General features: G+C 39.6%; 2 protein-coding genes across 3 annotated transcripts; one reads left to right on the top strand and one right to left on the bottom strand.

Moving 5' to 3' along the window:
• Window positions 1-265: 265 nt before the first annotated feature.
• On the bottom strand, window positions 266-10,061 carry lrwd1 (leucine-rich repeats and WD repeat domain containing 1). The gene is made up of 16 exons (XM_026183203.1): window positions 10,004-10,061; window positions 9,066-9,152; window positions 8,334-8,568; window positions 7,221-7,340; window positions 6,859-7,005; window positions 6,682-6,774; window positions 6,126-6,503; window positions 5,489-5,603; window positions 5,239-5,345; window positions 4,878-5,088; window positions 4,252-4,324; window positions 3,904-4,047; window positions 3,631-3,734; window positions 3,115-3,276; window positions 2,429-2,538; window positions 266-1,466 (listed from the first exon to the last, which is right to left on the bottom strand). The coding sequence occupies exons 2-16, from the start codon at window positions 9,143-9,145 to the stop codon at window positions 1,314-1,316; spliced, it is 2,232 nt and encodes a 743-aa protein (XP_026038988.1). The 5' UTR covers window positions 9,146-9,152; window positions 10,004-10,061; the 3' UTR covers window positions 266-1,313.
• A 1,078-nt stretch (window positions 10,062-11,139) lies between these two features.
• Window positions 11,140-15,989, top strand: alkbh4 (alkB homolog 4, lysine demthylase). 2 transcript variants are annotated; one of them, XM_026183113.1, is made up of 3 exons: window positions 11,140-11,281; window positions 14,008-14,196; window positions 15,191-15,989. In XM_026183113.1, exons 1-3 carry the CDS (start codon window positions 11,165-11,167, stop codon window positions 15,710-15,712), a joined length of 828 nt encoding a protein of 275 aa, XP_026038898.1. In that variant the 5' UTR covers window positions 11,140-11,164; the 3' UTR covers window positions 15,713-15,989. The 2 variants fall into 2 exon arrangements, with proteins under 2 accessions (XP_026038898.1, XP_026038899.1); XM_026183114.1 differs by lacking the exon at window positions 11,140-11,281 and adding an exon at window positions 13,829-13,911.
• Window positions 15,990-16,152: the final 163 nt, after the last annotated feature.

Raw genomic sequence — 16,152 nt, 5'->3', positions numbered from 1 at the left:
TTAAGCATATACATTACTGGGCACAGTGGGTAGCAAGCACCCTTCAAGTAAATTCCTTCCAAAGAATGTAGTCTGTGTTTTCAGAGCTAAGGAAAAAACAACCATGCCAGCCACCAAGTGGTTAAAATGAGAATAGTCAATACCAGGTACAACAGAACAACCTGTTTACATCTTTGCTGTACTTCTTAAGAATTCAGACATTTGATTCAACAACAGAATACACTTAAAAGCCAAAAGCAGTTAGAAGCAAGCTAAAAACTTCTTTAATTAAATAAAATAAAAAAAACAGTCCACTTTCAGCTTTAAAGCATAAAAACACAATAAGCACACTGACATGAGAAGTATTCAGAAAAGTAAATGTTGCAGCAGTTTCACTCTTCAGTGTTATCTGATCATTAAAAAAGTAGCACAGGAAAATAAAAGCCTCAATCATTCACATTCAAAAACTATACTTATCAACAAAGCATATATTTCAAAAAAGAAACAAGCCGCAGACTCTTGACGGCTTAAATCTGAATGAACCAATTTAATGTGAAACATGAAGTTTGTTACAGTGAAAATGTGGATAAACTGTAGCCCTTAAAACATCCTGCAGACACTGAGCAGTCTTATTATGTGGAGTCACAATCTGCTGTGTGCTAGGACTGCTTTTTCTGCAAAAACCAGGTCCTTACTGGTGGAAACAAGGGTGATGGAGGGGTGAGACCTTACCACAACACATCATTAAAGTTAGGAATAATTCTTTGACACGAACTCGTGACCGTTCTGACATTACACACAGATCTGCTAAAAAAAAGTTTAACAAAGCTTTAACTAATTCAAGTTAAACTTAAACCAGCTAAATGGCTTTGTTAATGTTGGGCTCGCTTGTACTTTTACACTGAAGTTTGCACATCCAAACTGTGAAACTGTGCCAGGGAGTAGAAACAAGAAAACAAATTCAGTCATCAGCTGAATTTTGAAGTCCACGGTTCATTATTGTAACCATGTAGATCTAAATGGAGCCGTTTCTGTCCATTCTGGACAAATCAACGGATAATTCTGTCACAGTCAAAGTCACCTAGCTATGATCACCTATAACTCATAACAGCAGCAACTTTAAGTCAAAACAAAAACATCTGAAAATTACAGTTTTATGTTTAAACTCCACATAATACATTATTGTGTAAAAAAAAGTAACAGAGTTCTTTTGTTCTTCAGTCTGTGATGCTTTTAGATGCTGATGTAGCATCAACACTCGCAAATTATGAATGTGCACATTTTCAGTAATGGGGCACACTCAGATTCTTTATGGCTGTGCAGTCCATGGTTGCTCAGGGCGACTCCTCTCTCTTCCACACTATCACCATATTCTTGTCACTAAGGGCAACTAGATAGCATAGCTCAGGGTCCATGGCTACGCTGTTGATGGAGGGGCCTTCTACCTTGCCGTGGCCGTTCTTAACTGGGGTCGGCCACTCCAACACCTGCCAAAAACAAACAACATGTTAGTGCTGAGTGGAGAGAAAAGCGAAATGCATCTGAAGTTTAGGCTCATTACACGCAGCCGACGTGAAGCTTTGGAAGTCTCAAATCACTAGTCTTTACATTTCATGTGCAGGCTGAAAGAGGCAAGCAAACTGAGCTCTCTTTAAAGAGTGAAGATGGATAGTGACATTTATTTCATTGAAATGTAGGTTTAAAATGTCTCCATCCTTTACGTTATCTTAATGGCCTGCACAGGCACTCCTGTGCACGATAATCCTGTGTTTATATGTGAGAGCTGGTCATTGTGTAATCTTCCAAAATGAAACAAAAATCAACTACACAGCTCAGATCTCTCATATTTATGGTGGTTGCACACATCTGTTATCAGAGATGCAGACAAAATCTGAGGAAATTATGCTGAAGCTAAAATAATACTTGAATGGCCCGTGTTTATCTATTGTAAGCTTCCTGTGTGCATTCCTGTGCACGTGTATTTCTCTAGGAACAACACAATTAACTGCTTCTGCAAATTTAAATGTCTTGTGAGTGCAAGACAAAGAAACTCTCTCTTTACGGGACTTCAGTGGATTCACACATGAAGGACAATGTTTCAGCCCAGTGCTGAGATCTGGGTATGTTGTGACATCACCAGAAATCCAGCTGGAAAACAAACAAGTGGGCGGATGAAGCTCCATGTGTTTTCACTTTTCAGAGCTAAGATTGTGAAACAACTTTAATAAGACATAAAAGTAAAAGAGAGCAAAAACAAGGACAACGAAGGAAAGTATAACTGATGATTAGGATAACGTTCACTAATCTGAGAGTTTGTTTTGTCTGACTGCAACTACCTCCCAGACTAATTTAATAGACTCATTTTTAGGAAAAAAAAGAACAAAAAAACAATCGATATTTCTCTAAACAAGAATCGTAAGAGAAAGCTACTGTCTGAGAATACAGATACCTCAGTGGGCAGTATGGGTTTCCCAGTGTGGAAGCTGTTTTTCTGGAGGTTGGGGATGTGGTATGTCCATATCTTGCCTTTGTCATCACCGCACACCATGTAGGCTTGACCTAATGATAGGAATGAGAACACAGAAAAGTACACGTGGTGAGTATCTGTGATGTTCTTGGTCTAAGCACTAAAGTAGTTTTTTCACAAGTTACTACCAGGAACCTTTAAATGAACTTTAAAGTCCTTCAGGTCATTAGCTGTCTGCATTTCAAGATCTTCTAAATTAGTTCACAGCATAGAGTGATTGAGTTACATCAGCTGTCCTCTCTGTTGTTTCAGAGCTGCAGGTCTGAGTGTGTGGCTTCGGTGAAGGTGTGCACTCATCTATTTGTGCTTTAGAATGTTTTATTTATCTGATTCACCACAATCTGGAGGGTTAAAATCATAACCCTGGAACGTAATTTAGATTGTAAAGTGAAAACATCCAGTTCTACAGTAAAGCCGACAGTCAGGGCAACTATGGAGTGGCTTCAGACCCAGTCTGGACTGTCCTTCTGTGTCCCAGCTCCCAAAATATCTGTGGTGACCGGAAGATGGCAGTTAATGAGCTTACTGCCTTTGTCTACACTGATGATGACCTGAAATGACGACTGAATGTTAAATGCATCAGAACTGATGAGATGAGGTGAACTTACCAGGACAGGTGTTGAGAGCCAGGTAGGGAATCTGAGTGTTGGTCCACTGCAGCTCAGCCAGAACCACAGCACGCACTGCTTTGCTCTTCTTGTCAGGCCGCTGAACCTTGGTCCTGCTCCAGCTCCACAGGTAGATGCAACCATACAGGTAGTTCTTGGATGCTATCATAATTGACAGAGCGCGCAAAAGATTAGGAAAAAAAATGAGAAAAGGGAAGTCAGGAATAGTAATAAGCAGGAGATTTTAAGCTAGACAATTTTATTTATGTAGCACCAATTTACAACAGAAGTCACCTCAAGGCGATTGATATTGTACAGTGAGACTATGACACTACAGAGTGCCAGAGTCAGATCCTCAAACTTAAATGAAGTCAGGACCAACCTGGACTGACTGCCAACGCCAAGCATCGCTGAAAGGTCTAATTATATCCAGCATGAGTCAATGTTTCCAGCTCAGAGTGGCATGTGTTTAAAGGCACTGTAAATAAAACTACAGTGGTAATGTGGTACACTTACCCACTATGTCATCATTAAGAAAACTCAGGCCGTCCACCGCGTGGTAGTCATGGTCTTTGTCTTCCTTCTTGTATATGGGGAAAGTTATCTCCATTTCTTTTGACCTACCAAGGAGATAAAAACAAAAACACTGTAATTGTTTCTGGGTGGGCCACATATGTATTCATAGTTTTCTCATTAAAACATCAGTGAACAGATATAGTGAGCCAGTATAGTCTAGGTCACTGACTGTCACCAGAATAAAAGGTAGACTGGGAGAGATTCAAATCTCACCTCTTACTGGTGTTGTTGGCACCGAGCTGTGTGTTGTAGCAGTGCAAGCCGTCCTCACAGGCAGTCAGTAGGTGTGCACTGGGAGCAGTGGGGGGCAAGCAGATGTGCAGAGGGGTGGTACCGATTTCCAATACCAGCAGCTGACTGGAGGGTCAAACAGCAAATTTTCAACATCACAGTCTGAACCGTTCATCTTAATGTCAATGGTAGCAGTTTGAAAAAACATAAAAAATATATTTAAAAATGTATTATTGATAAACAGTTATATATTTTAGAAAAGTCAGTACAACAGATGTGATCTGCTAAAGAAATTGCATCGCAAACACTTTTCCTGGCAGAAAGACTCACACAACTTTGAAGTTGTACTGGCTGTCCACCCCGCCGATATCCCACATCAAGATCTTGTTGTCGTACGATCCCGCTACAAGACAGAAGTTGAGGCGGTGTTACTTTACAAGTAACCCACTTTAAACAAGAGCAAATCAAACTATGTAAAGCCCACTACTCTAACAGGTGAGCAAATTATTGCTAAAGCAATATCAGTGAGATGTGAGGACTTAAGAGCAGGCATAGCTAAGAATACAACTAGAACACAGAGACAGGAGTGTCACTTTCCATAGCCAACTGTTTACAAACGGCATCAGATCCCTAAAACCTTAAAAAATATATCTAACAGAGAGAAAAACATGAGCAGAAAACAGTCCAGCAAACATTCAAAGAGGTGGTAATAATTCCTAACTGGACAATTACACTACATCAGATCACAGCTGAAGCAGAGGTTGATATGTAAACAATGGTAAATGATTACAACAGACATGGGTAATCACCTCGCTATTCATTTGTTTTCTCTTTATAAGTTTAAGCCTGACAAAAGATTTATTTACAAACCATCTGATTCTCTGTCAGAACTTTAAACTCCCAATTTTTATCCATACTCGCTATTATGGTTTGAGTTTGTGTAATTAATTACTCACTGAAGAGGAAGTTTCCCTGCTGGTGGTTAAATCGGAGGACAGACAGCGCCTTTCGGCTGGCTCTGAACTCTCCGTAGGCCACGTTGTTTCTGGGATGAATCAGTTTGACTAGCCCTCTCTTCCCACCGGCTGCAAGAATGCTGCAGTGCTGCGCTGAAGCATTGCCTCCTCTGGACATCAGCACTGTAGTCCAGGCCAGGGAGAAGAACTCCTGGTGTAAAGGAAAGCAACAGACAGAGAGCTTTATTGTTTTCTTGCCATTATGAACCAAGTATCCTACGAGTCTGAGCAAAAGACAGAGAGAAAATTCAGGTTTTTAAAGCCTAACTACTGCAGACTAATCCGAATAAATGGAGCATACCTCCCCGGGAACTTTGTACTTCTTCATCACCATCCCCATTTCACAGTCAATCAAACAGATAGAGTCTCCTCCACAAGTAGCGACCAAACGACTTCCTCCAGCGTTGCCTGTTAATAAAGATAAAAAGCCTGAGTTTAATCCCACATTTACAAAAAACAACAACTTTCAAATCTCTTTCTTCTAATCCTTAAAGCTTTGTTTGACTTGGAGATGCCCTGCAACTGTTTTTCAACGTGTATTCAAACAATACCAGCAGAATCAGGCAGTGGCTGGAAAGCACAGGCCCACAGCTGGGTGGAGAAGTCCTCTAAGCTGTCCTGTTTGCTGTGGCACTGAAGAACATGGAGCGGCTTGAGATGCACCGGCTGTTGGAGGAAGGAATCATGAGATGGAGAAGGGAGATAGTGGGGGAGAAACTTTAATGAAGGCACAATCTGATGATACCTATAGTGATGCTACCAATACTGATGCACACAAAGCTCGAGCAAAAAAAAAAGAAAAGTGGGGGGTTCACAGCTATTTTGACAATAAACCAGGTTATTAGACAAAAGAAAAGACCTGTTGGAGCTAAATGAAAAATTAAAGAAGAGCCAAATTACTAAAATTCATCAAGAGGGGACATATGTTCTGTACCAGCTGCCAGATGTACAAGTCTGCATGGAAACACAGACTAATACTGCCACCTACTGGCTGTCTCAAGATACATTTTGACTTCAGGTATGTTTTTTCCTTTTTTTTTTTTTTTTTTTTAGATCTTTTGTCTTGGGAATTCAGGCAGATCAATTTTCCAGTGATCAATGGCATTGGCAGCAAATTTCCTGAGAATCTGACTGGCCAGACTAAAATTTAAATGACTGCATTTAGCAAAGAAGGTATATTTCCCTTACCTGTGTGTCGCTGCGAATTTCTACTGTTTGCAGCATGTCAGCATCTCTCCGTGAATCCTTTTTGCCCAAACTTTCCTTCCGTTTCTTCTGAGCATCATCCTCGCTGGTTTGCTGCTCTTGAAAACTTCTCTTGGGTCTCTCTGATCTCCTCTCTCCCCTGCTCGGGGTAATGGGAGGCCGACTTGTTTTGCTGGGGACATTCCTGATTGTGTCGATTGGATCTTGTGTCTGAGGCTTGAGGCGGAATCTCGACTGGCGTGGACTGTCTGAGGCTGCAGAGGCTGCGGGATCTGTGCGAGGCTTTTTGTGAGGCCTCAGTCTTATGCTGGTGTCTATAACTGATTCAGTTTGTTTCCTCTTCGCAGGCTTCGAGACATCCTGTGTAAGACGAAGCCACTGTATGAACTTTAAATCTTCTAACATCATCATCAGCTGACTACAGAACTTTGGATATAAAAGCATATTCTGGACTAAAGCAGAGACACTAAGTAGGAAGCTGCTGATCTCTGGTGCAACTTCATTAATGCAGCAATATTTAGTGCACACAATGACTCACAGAGTTATTTTGAGTGCCTGTAGTCTCCACGCTATCAACTTCTTTCTTTGGTTCTGTCAGTGAGAGAAGATACTCCTTAGCTAATATCCCCACCTAGGATCCAAAGGAGACAAAGAAGAAGTTATTAAATGTAACAGAAAGCAGCCAAAAACAAGTGCTAAAGCACTCTAAACTTACCCTCCACCTGGTGAAGTCACTGACTGAATTGGGCCCAAATTTAACTTGATAAGAAGCAGTGCTGACAAACTTGCTCTCCAAGACATCTATTTTCTCTGCTGTGATGGGATCAGGGAGGCAGAAGCTATTCTCCCAAAGAGCAGCAATCTAAAATAAACAGCAATAGTTAGGACAGCGATTCCAGGCTACGTGATGAAACGATGACGCATTGCCACATCTGGGCCAGAAGTATTTTTTTTTTCCAAAACAACAGCTGCTAAAAATCATTTTTTGGTGCATGTTATGACTTTGTACAGTATCAAATGCAGGAACATTAACACCAACACCATGAAGTAGAGCAAAATAAGATATTAGTTCCATACCCTGGTCCTCAGATTATCACTGTAGACATAACGCAAGTGGTTGGCATAAGTACTGACATCTTTACCGTTGTAAATCCTCAGATTGGGCAGCAACACCATCAGCTTGTAAGTGTCACTCACCTGATAACCAAAAGAAACGTTAACAATTAAGTCAGTGTGGCGGCATTTTATGATGAAGGGACCTAAAAAAGCAGTCTCTCTGTGAACACTTTCAAACATACTGTACATTTGATATGACTGTGCAAATGTGGAAGACACTGGAGATCACAGCAAAAAAGGAAAAGAGTTTAATTCCTCCATTATTTGCAGTTCAGTGAATGATTTATACTTCAGAATTATTATGTAATTACTCATTCTGATCACTGAGCTGACAAAGATCATATATATTTGTTGTGTGCCAGCTATTTGATCTTGTTTATGAGTAGCAGCCAATCAGAAGCAAATGATGAAAATGAGCGGAAACCATTTTTAAAAGAATTTCTCTGCTAATAATACAGTTTTCATTGGGGCACTGGGATAATAAGAATGCAGGGATGTGTTTTGCTTTATCATATGAATCACCTAGAAAAACAACCAGATCCTACAGAGGAGCAAGGATTTCCTTATTTCCATTTATCATCTGCAGGATAGTGGGGGCTGAAACTGTGTCTCTTTCACAGTGGGGGGGAAAAGGCTGGACAACAGTCTATCTTAGAGTTGACACAAAAAAGAGCCATTCACACCTACAGGACTTCATTTCACATCATCAGCATGTGTTTGCATTGCAGGAGGAAACCCTTAAGACAGAATACACAAACTCAGCAGACAAAGGCCTGAGCTGGCTGAGGGAGTCAAACACATGAATATTTTATTGTCATGACAACTGATGCAGGGTGCTCCCTTGCAATGCTAACACTAATAATCAGCTGATATGATCATTCAGCAATGTGGCCTGACTCAAATATTTCTCCATGAGCCAAGCCAGACAGCAGTAGGTGTAGATGTATGTGATTTTATGAAATACTGATGACAAGTGTCAGTTATAACCTGTTCATGTATTTGCCATTTGTGCTGTAGCTGCAAAGAGTGACACTAAAACAGGAGTGTAAGGAGAAAACAAAGCGATGTGCTCACAGTGATGTAGAGGTTGCCATCCATCCTCAGCTCTTCTACGTTGCTTAGCGAGTCCAGAGTGGTAACGTCCTCGATCTGGTTGTCGCTCAGGTCCAGGAAACGAAGAGCAGGAAGCTCCAGGTTCTTGGGAAATTCCTGCAGCATGTTTCCAGAAAGATCCAACTTCTCCAGAGACTGGAGACGGGACAGCAGCTTGACAGGTAGATCCTGAAGCTTCAACCTCATCTTAGACAGGCTGAAACACAAAGAGCACCAAAGTTAGTGTTTCCATGGGGTATGAAATAAAATTACATATGACACCGTTTAGTGATTATAGTATTACATCTATAATCATTTATTTAAATCTTATTGCATACACACAAATATCACAAAAGTATAAAAATATTTCCATTAATTCAATGTTTTATTCCAGTTTTTAAATAGCCAACTGGAAAATGTCTTTGACTATTAGGGCCTTAGCTGTTTATGTGCACTCAGCATTGGTATAAATGTCATGGTCATTTAGGGCTTCATAATTTCCAGGGTGGAATGAATGGATACATTTTAATTACTTTAAAAAAACAAGAATCATCATAAAAATACCATGACAATCATGCCCATGATGAGTGGATGTAAACTTGTCACCACAACTGTAACTAAGCATTACCAGTTTACTTCAGTGCAACTTTAACAGCAAGACACCTACAGGGCATAATAAGAAGAATAAGAATAAGAAGAATAAGAAGTCCTTACTTCAAAGTCATAATTTGCTCCAGTTTGTTGGCTTTTGGAGAGGCTTTCGCCAGTAAAAGTTTCTCAGTGATTTTTTCCATCGCTTATCTGCAGGAAGAAGCACAATTCAGGAGTGAAGATGGCAAACTGAAGCTAGGGCTGAGAGAAGTGTCCTCCTAGTTTGTTTATATTGTCAATCCTGTTCTAATCACACAACCAGAGCACCGCCCACATGGCCAAAACAAACTGACTACATCAAGGACTGAAACTCCGTAAAAGCTCTTTAAGAATATAATTAGATACAAACAATAGGGTAAGGTCTGTAACTGCTTTAGAAGGCCTGATTAGTAATCAACACCACTGATCAGCCTCGAGAACAATGAAAATTCCTGTGGATGAGAAACGCTGTAGTACAGACAAAGACTTAGAAAAGTAGATTTGTGTTTAATATTATTACACAGATATTGTTTACAACTGAGCTTGTTCCACTTGTTTTAGCTGATCTAATTACTCTTTTTTGGCATTTTTTCCATTTAGCAATTAAAATCCCCTCTAGCTCCTCAGCATGATGAATCTGTTAAAGAAATGGAAGATTTCCTCCAAAAACAGTTTACAATAAATTAGCGGCTATTCAACAATAACAGGCTAAATGCGATTTCATAACGCGCTATCCTTTAAGTAACGTTATCATAACGTCTATATAGAGATCCATACATACTAAGGTGAGGAAGGATATTTCACTTAAAGAAGATGAGAAAGTGTTATATGAGAATAAGTTTGAGTTTCTTCTAGCTAACCACGTTGCAGTGCCGACAGCCGTATATATCTCTATATATTTATATTTCTCGGCTACAAACACAAATAACAATTATTGGCTTAATTAGAGCAAGCGTTAGTGGTTTTGATTTTATTATTAAACAACTTAAAACTTGCCAATATCTGTGATTAATATCACTTACCAAACACTTGAGCGAACTCAAAACACTCTTGCCGAAACCGAGCTTTCCCGGGGAAATGTTACGTATATCCGGTGGGCGTGGTTTAAACACGAGATTGTTTTTACAGCCTGGGTTTTGCCTGCCAGGCACTAACCTTAACCCTATGACAATTGTACAATAACTTAGTTTTTATTAATATGATTCTTTTTCATTTACGTTAAGCACATTGAGTTTAAGTGTAATTAAAAGTGCTGTATAAATTAAATTGACATTGATTTAAAATTACGTTATTTTAAGTTCTTTGGATCACAAAGAAGTGAAATAGTATTGACATTTCATTCCAAAAAGCCATCATCTGAATATTTTCTGCTTTTGTATAGTTCCAATGTGATAAAACAAAAAAGGTAAAATTCATGTCATTTTTGAATGATTTAGTTGAAGTTGTGCCGTTAATCACCACTCAGAACATTTTCAGGATGTGGTTCAAAAGAAAGGGTCTAGAACTGAAGAGTAGATTATGCTGTCTGTAGACCCTGAAATGCATTCATTCTGGCACTCCCAGTTTAGAGCAATGAACAATGAAGACTTTAACAGAACGGCAAGGAGGGGCAAGAGGTCTAGGCAGGGTGGCACTGAAGTATATGAAAATCTCTTATATGTTAACGGAGTCAACAAAATATCCGCAAAAACACTTTAAAATTATTTATTGTACCATTATCTGTTCTAAGAAAACAAAGGCAATAAGAGGCTTTTGGACAAACAAGCAAACAGTTTTTACAAGTATTTTAAGGACATAAAAGTTGGAGGGCAGATTTTTAAGGCAGCCACTCCCGACATTTACCCTTATATCACGATCAACAATCTCTCTCTCTATATATATGAATATATATATATATATATATATATATATATATATATATATATATATATATATATATATATATATATATATATATATATATATATATATATATATATATGTGTGTGTGTGTGTGTGTGTGTGTGTGTGTGTGTGTGTGTGTGTGTATTTTTTATATTCAGAAATGTGTTTTCTTATTTGCATCCTCTTTTAGCTTTGGTTGGATAATTCTCAAACCCTGAAAATACCCGCATTCTCCGCTAGGTGTCGATAAAAAATGTTTTCGTTTGCTGCCTCTTCCTGACACAAGAAGAAGATGCAGGATGATGGCTCCCGACACCAGTGACGACGTGCCTTCATGCGCTTGTAAAGGTGTCCGCCGGTGTCTCGTTTGCGAAGGGTTGAAAGAGAAAGTACAACCGGAGGCGAGTGAATCAAAGGTACTGTTTTCCAACAGAATACTTATATATTGTGCTTATAACAGTTAAAAAAATAATCAAATACTGCTAACAGCAGCGCACACACAACAAGCTACGGGTGCCCTCTGAGGACATTCCATCCTTATTAAAGGGATATTACTGCGGTTATAAATGTGTGCCAACAGCTAGTGATGGCCAATTGAAGCTTTCCGAAGCACTGAAGCTTGTATTGAAAAACGGTTCATTACTCGAAGCTTTTCGACACAGTCCTCTCCGGTGACATCTGGTGGTGAAAATTTTGAAGAGCAGCTTGAATCTGCAAAATAAAACGGACTGCTCAATTATCACTGCTCACTCAAGAGTGGAGTTCTCTCTGATATTGGGCCACCGTTCCGTTGCTTTGAACATGTAATTGGTTTTGTTTTCTCGATTGGGGGGCTGAAAAAAATGTAATGCGTATCTGCGTAATACATTTTGATCAATAAACTTTCCCTATTTAAACATGCACTATGGTGTGGCCTTTCTTTGCTCATAACTCCTTGATGTTGGTAAATACAATAAGTGAGCAATATATATAATATACATATGAGAATGCACAGCACATTATGGAGTATGCCCCTGCTGTGAAGTCCTGCCTCCATCTACTTGTCGTTTAATCACTGGACAGCTGGACAGGTTCATACAAAATATTAGATTAGGCCAATTCCTATACATATTTTTGACCTAGGGGTGGGATTGATTGTGAACTGGAAAGGGAAAATGCTTAGGGGGCTGAGTATGGCTGCATCGTCACTGATTTGTAGAATCATTTTGATTCTATACAGGATCCGATTCAATTTGATTGGAATCTGGAAAGTTTTGCCTCAGTCAGAACTATTACAATTCTGATCATTTAACAGTATATATCCATAATTTCGTATCTATTAAAAGAAAGCTGACACATGTTAGACTTAATTAGAGATGTAAACAGAGAGTTATGAAACCTGCAGCTGCAGAAGCCAGCGAAAAAAAAAAAGAGGCAAACACAGCGCGGACCCGACGACACATCAAAATCTGATTCTGACGCGTCGGGTCCGCGCTCTGTGTTTACGTTTGTATGCAGAATCCGTAAACCTGCTCCCAGTTACTGTTTTAGCTGTATGGTGTTTGACGACATGTTGTGAGGTTTAACCTGAGATGCTGGCGTTTCAGGCATAATAACGTTAATTTACAAATCGACACGGGATTTTAATGAATCAATATCACTTTATTCAATTTAGCATGGATTGTAATCAGAAAAGCGATAATCAAAACCCACCCCTAATCAAGAACTTGCAAAGTAAAAACATGATCTATGTAAGGTAGCCCTTTTGTTATTTACATTTATGTCAGGGGTAGACATTTGTTCAAACACAAGTAAGAGAAATGAGACAACTGCAGACCGACTCAGAGTGTAATTAGAAAACGTGCGCACGGGTGAATGCCTCTGAGAAGACACACACACTGAGCACAGGCTCGCTTGCTTTATTTATAAGGCAAAAATGGGTTACATAGTACTTCCTCTTTTAACTGTCAGGGAAGAGGTTAAACATTAAATCAGCTTATCTGATCTTTCACACACTGGGATAAGAATACAGAAGTATATCATGCTTTATCTGACATCACAGACACTAAAGGAAAAGAATGCATCATTATATCATGCTGTCAAACATCTCAGACACTGAGGTAAGGAATGCATCAGTTTTCCTTTAACAATAGACTTGGTTAGGTGATTCTTCAACAATAGGGTTGGTTATGTGAAAATATATGAACACACAAAATATAAGGCATACTTGGTTAGAATATAAGGCTTACTTGGTTAGAATATAAGGCTTACTTGATTATATTGTATTATAGAGATTTGGTTATAATGTATAATGTAGAAAATCTCTAACAATTTAAAAAGAGGATTAGTGTTACTGTGCGCTGGCTGAGTCTGTTTCTTTTCTTAGAAATAGTTTCTCCTGCCCTGGAGAAAATTCACTTGCATGGAACAGAAGAGGCTGTGGAGTGCAGGAACCACACTGCAAGCTGGTAGATATGCAGGTATTCCTGGGTCCTGCAGACTATCACCTAAAAACAATAAACAAAATGATTTTCTAAACTGTGTAGCAATGTAATGTACGTATAGTGTCAAATACATTTTTGTAGTCTTCATTAGCTTTAATTCACATGGAAGTGTTCCTAAAGTCATATGCTGTAATGATATTTACATTATGAAAACATGATTTTGGACATTTCAAGTTTTTCACTTCGGCAGATAAAATGAATTGAGCAAAATCAACTCAAAATATTCCCACACGCCAGAACGTCCTCTCTTCCTCGCTGGCTCCATATCTGTCAGTGGAATGATCACCTCGTCGCTATCTGTCACCATCAACACACTCCACGAATCCCGTGGATGATTCACTTCCTTATATCCGTTTGAATCAGGTACCGAAGCAGTTACGTGCGTAATGAAGCTTCGGACGTCACTGGTCACGTGACTTTTGCCAAACGAAGCAAGCCTCGACACAGTGCTTCTGAACCAGTGTGTTGTTTTTTTCGACACACGCTCCGGAGCGTCAGCTTCAAGCGGGCCATCACTACCAACAGCGTTTGTCATTATAACAAAAAGGCATTCACTACAAACTGTCAGTTTCATCGCCAAAATAATAATAATTCTAGGAATACATTTGCGTTACTGTATAAATAACGATGTTTTTCTATTTATCTATCTTTCTGTGAAGATTGTCCATCATTTCCTCTACGATCCTCAGTCGAGGCTCGCTGTTGGAAAAGATGCCCAGGCTGCATCCTTCCCCTTTTCTGGGGTCTTTCTGTGGGAGAACTTCATATCAGAAGAGGAAGAGAAGGAGCTCATATGTGCGATGGACCAGGATGTGTGGAAGGAGTCGCAGTCCGGTCGAAGAAAACAGGTAAGCATGTTATCAAATAAAAACAGACAAAACATTTTTGTTTAGACTATGATTTATAGAAGCGATTATCAGGGCTGTAAAGTCAATATAAGTGCGAGTCCGAGTTTACTCAGGTCATCAACAGTGATTCACAGAGAGTTTGAGTCATACTTCTCCATGCTGCCTTCAACACTGTTGATTGTTGATCGTGATATTTTAATTCAAAGGCTTCGTGATTCAGTTTCTCGATTGGGTTTCATCATGACTAAAGGGTAAATGTTTCTATGTGTCAGTTAATATTTTTAGAACTGCAGAAATAAACATTCTGTCAGTGGTTACTTTTTAACCTTATCATCTAACTCACAGGTGTCGAACTCCAGGCCTCGAGGGGCGGTGTCCTGCAGGTTTTAGATGTGTCCTTGATCCAACACAGCTGATTTAAATGGCTAAATTACCTCCTCAACATGTCTTGAAGTTCTCCAGAGGCCTGGTAATGAACTGATCACTTGATTCAGGTGTGTTGACCCAGAGTGAGATCTAAAACCTGCAGGACACCGGCCCCCGAGGCCTGGAGTTCGACACCTCTGAAACCTGTTCACAAATTATGAAGCTACGTTGATGACATTAACTTGTGGATGTCTAGAATCTTTCTAGAAATGAATAGAGACAAGATAGAAAAATCCAAAAAAGTCAGAGACAGAGAAAATTTGTTCATATTTATTATCCCTTTCTCTGAAACACAATGAACAAGTCAGGCACCTTGGCATCATTTTGGACTGTGGTCTCAGTTTTGATAATCATATTAATAAAATAACCAGAATTGCTTTCTGCTACTTAAAAATGTATAGGTTAGAAAATTCTTATCTTCTATTTGATATATGTAGTATGGAAAGTGTGTGTGTGTGTGTGTGTCTGTCTATATATATATATATATATATATATATATATATATATATATATATATATATATATATATATATATATATATTAGTAATGGAGTCCAATATTGTTGCAGGACTTTGGCCCGAAGGTGAACTTCAAGAAAAAGAAAGTGCGTGTGGGTGGCTTCAGTGGACTCCCTGCTTTGAGCCATAAACTTGTGCTTCGGATGTATCAGGAATCAACTCTAGCTGGCTTCCAGCCAGTGGAGCAGTGCAACTTGGATTATCATCCTGAGCGAGGTGCAGCCATTGATCCACACTTAGACGATTCTTGGCTATGGGGGGAGCGCTTAGTCACCATTAACATGTTGTCAGACACTACACTCACCATGTCTCTGGAGCTGGGCCTGCCAGAGCTGGGACTAACAGGGGAGGTCCATGTAGCTGTGCACCTTCCTCGCAGATGTTTAGTAGTTTTATACGCCGAGGCACGGCATATATGGAAACACGCCATTCACAGGAAGGACATTCATATACGTAGAGTCTGCAGCACCTACAGAGAGCTATCTGCAGAGTTCCTGCCTGGAGGGCAGCAGGCAGACCTCGGAGCCCAGCTGTTGAATATCGCCTTGAACTTCCAAGGCTCTCCGGTTTAATCTAATTTGATGGATCCAGAGGGAGCTGCAATCTAAATCACTTGGACTTGTCTTAAACTGTGAAGATGTGTCCTTTAAGGCACCCTAGGGCTTGTTTGCTGGATCTGTGCCAGCTCCCCAAACAGTGAGCAGTGCTCACGAGGCTTGTGTGCATTAATTAGTTGAACATCTGCTTTGCTGCGAAGCCAAGCTGAAGTCAAATTGCTTTGGAAAAAATGTTGGGGAGAAATTGTTTTAAAATAGCTGCAATGTCATTATTTTATTCCACCACAAACTTCAATTTTCTTTTTGTTTTATGACAAATGGAGAGAAAATATACATACACACTTATTTAGTGTTTGGATGATGGAGAGCACAGCCTTACACATCTCTTTAATGGTTCAAATCTGGTGAATGGTATGGCCAGAGTAGATACCTTAATAATAATAATTTAGTAAGCT

The sequence above is a fragment of the Astatotilapia calliptera genome, chromosome 10 (genome assembly GCF_900246225.1).
Source record: "Astatotilapia calliptera chromosome 10, fAstCal1.2, whole genome shotgun sequence".
Lineage (NCBI taxonomy): Eukaryota > Metazoa > Chordata > Actinopteri > Cichliformes > Cichlidae > Astatotilapia > Astatotilapia calliptera.
The sequence above is the reverse complement of the archived record's forward strand: the minus strand, read 5'-3'. Positions and strand labels throughout refer to the sequence as shown.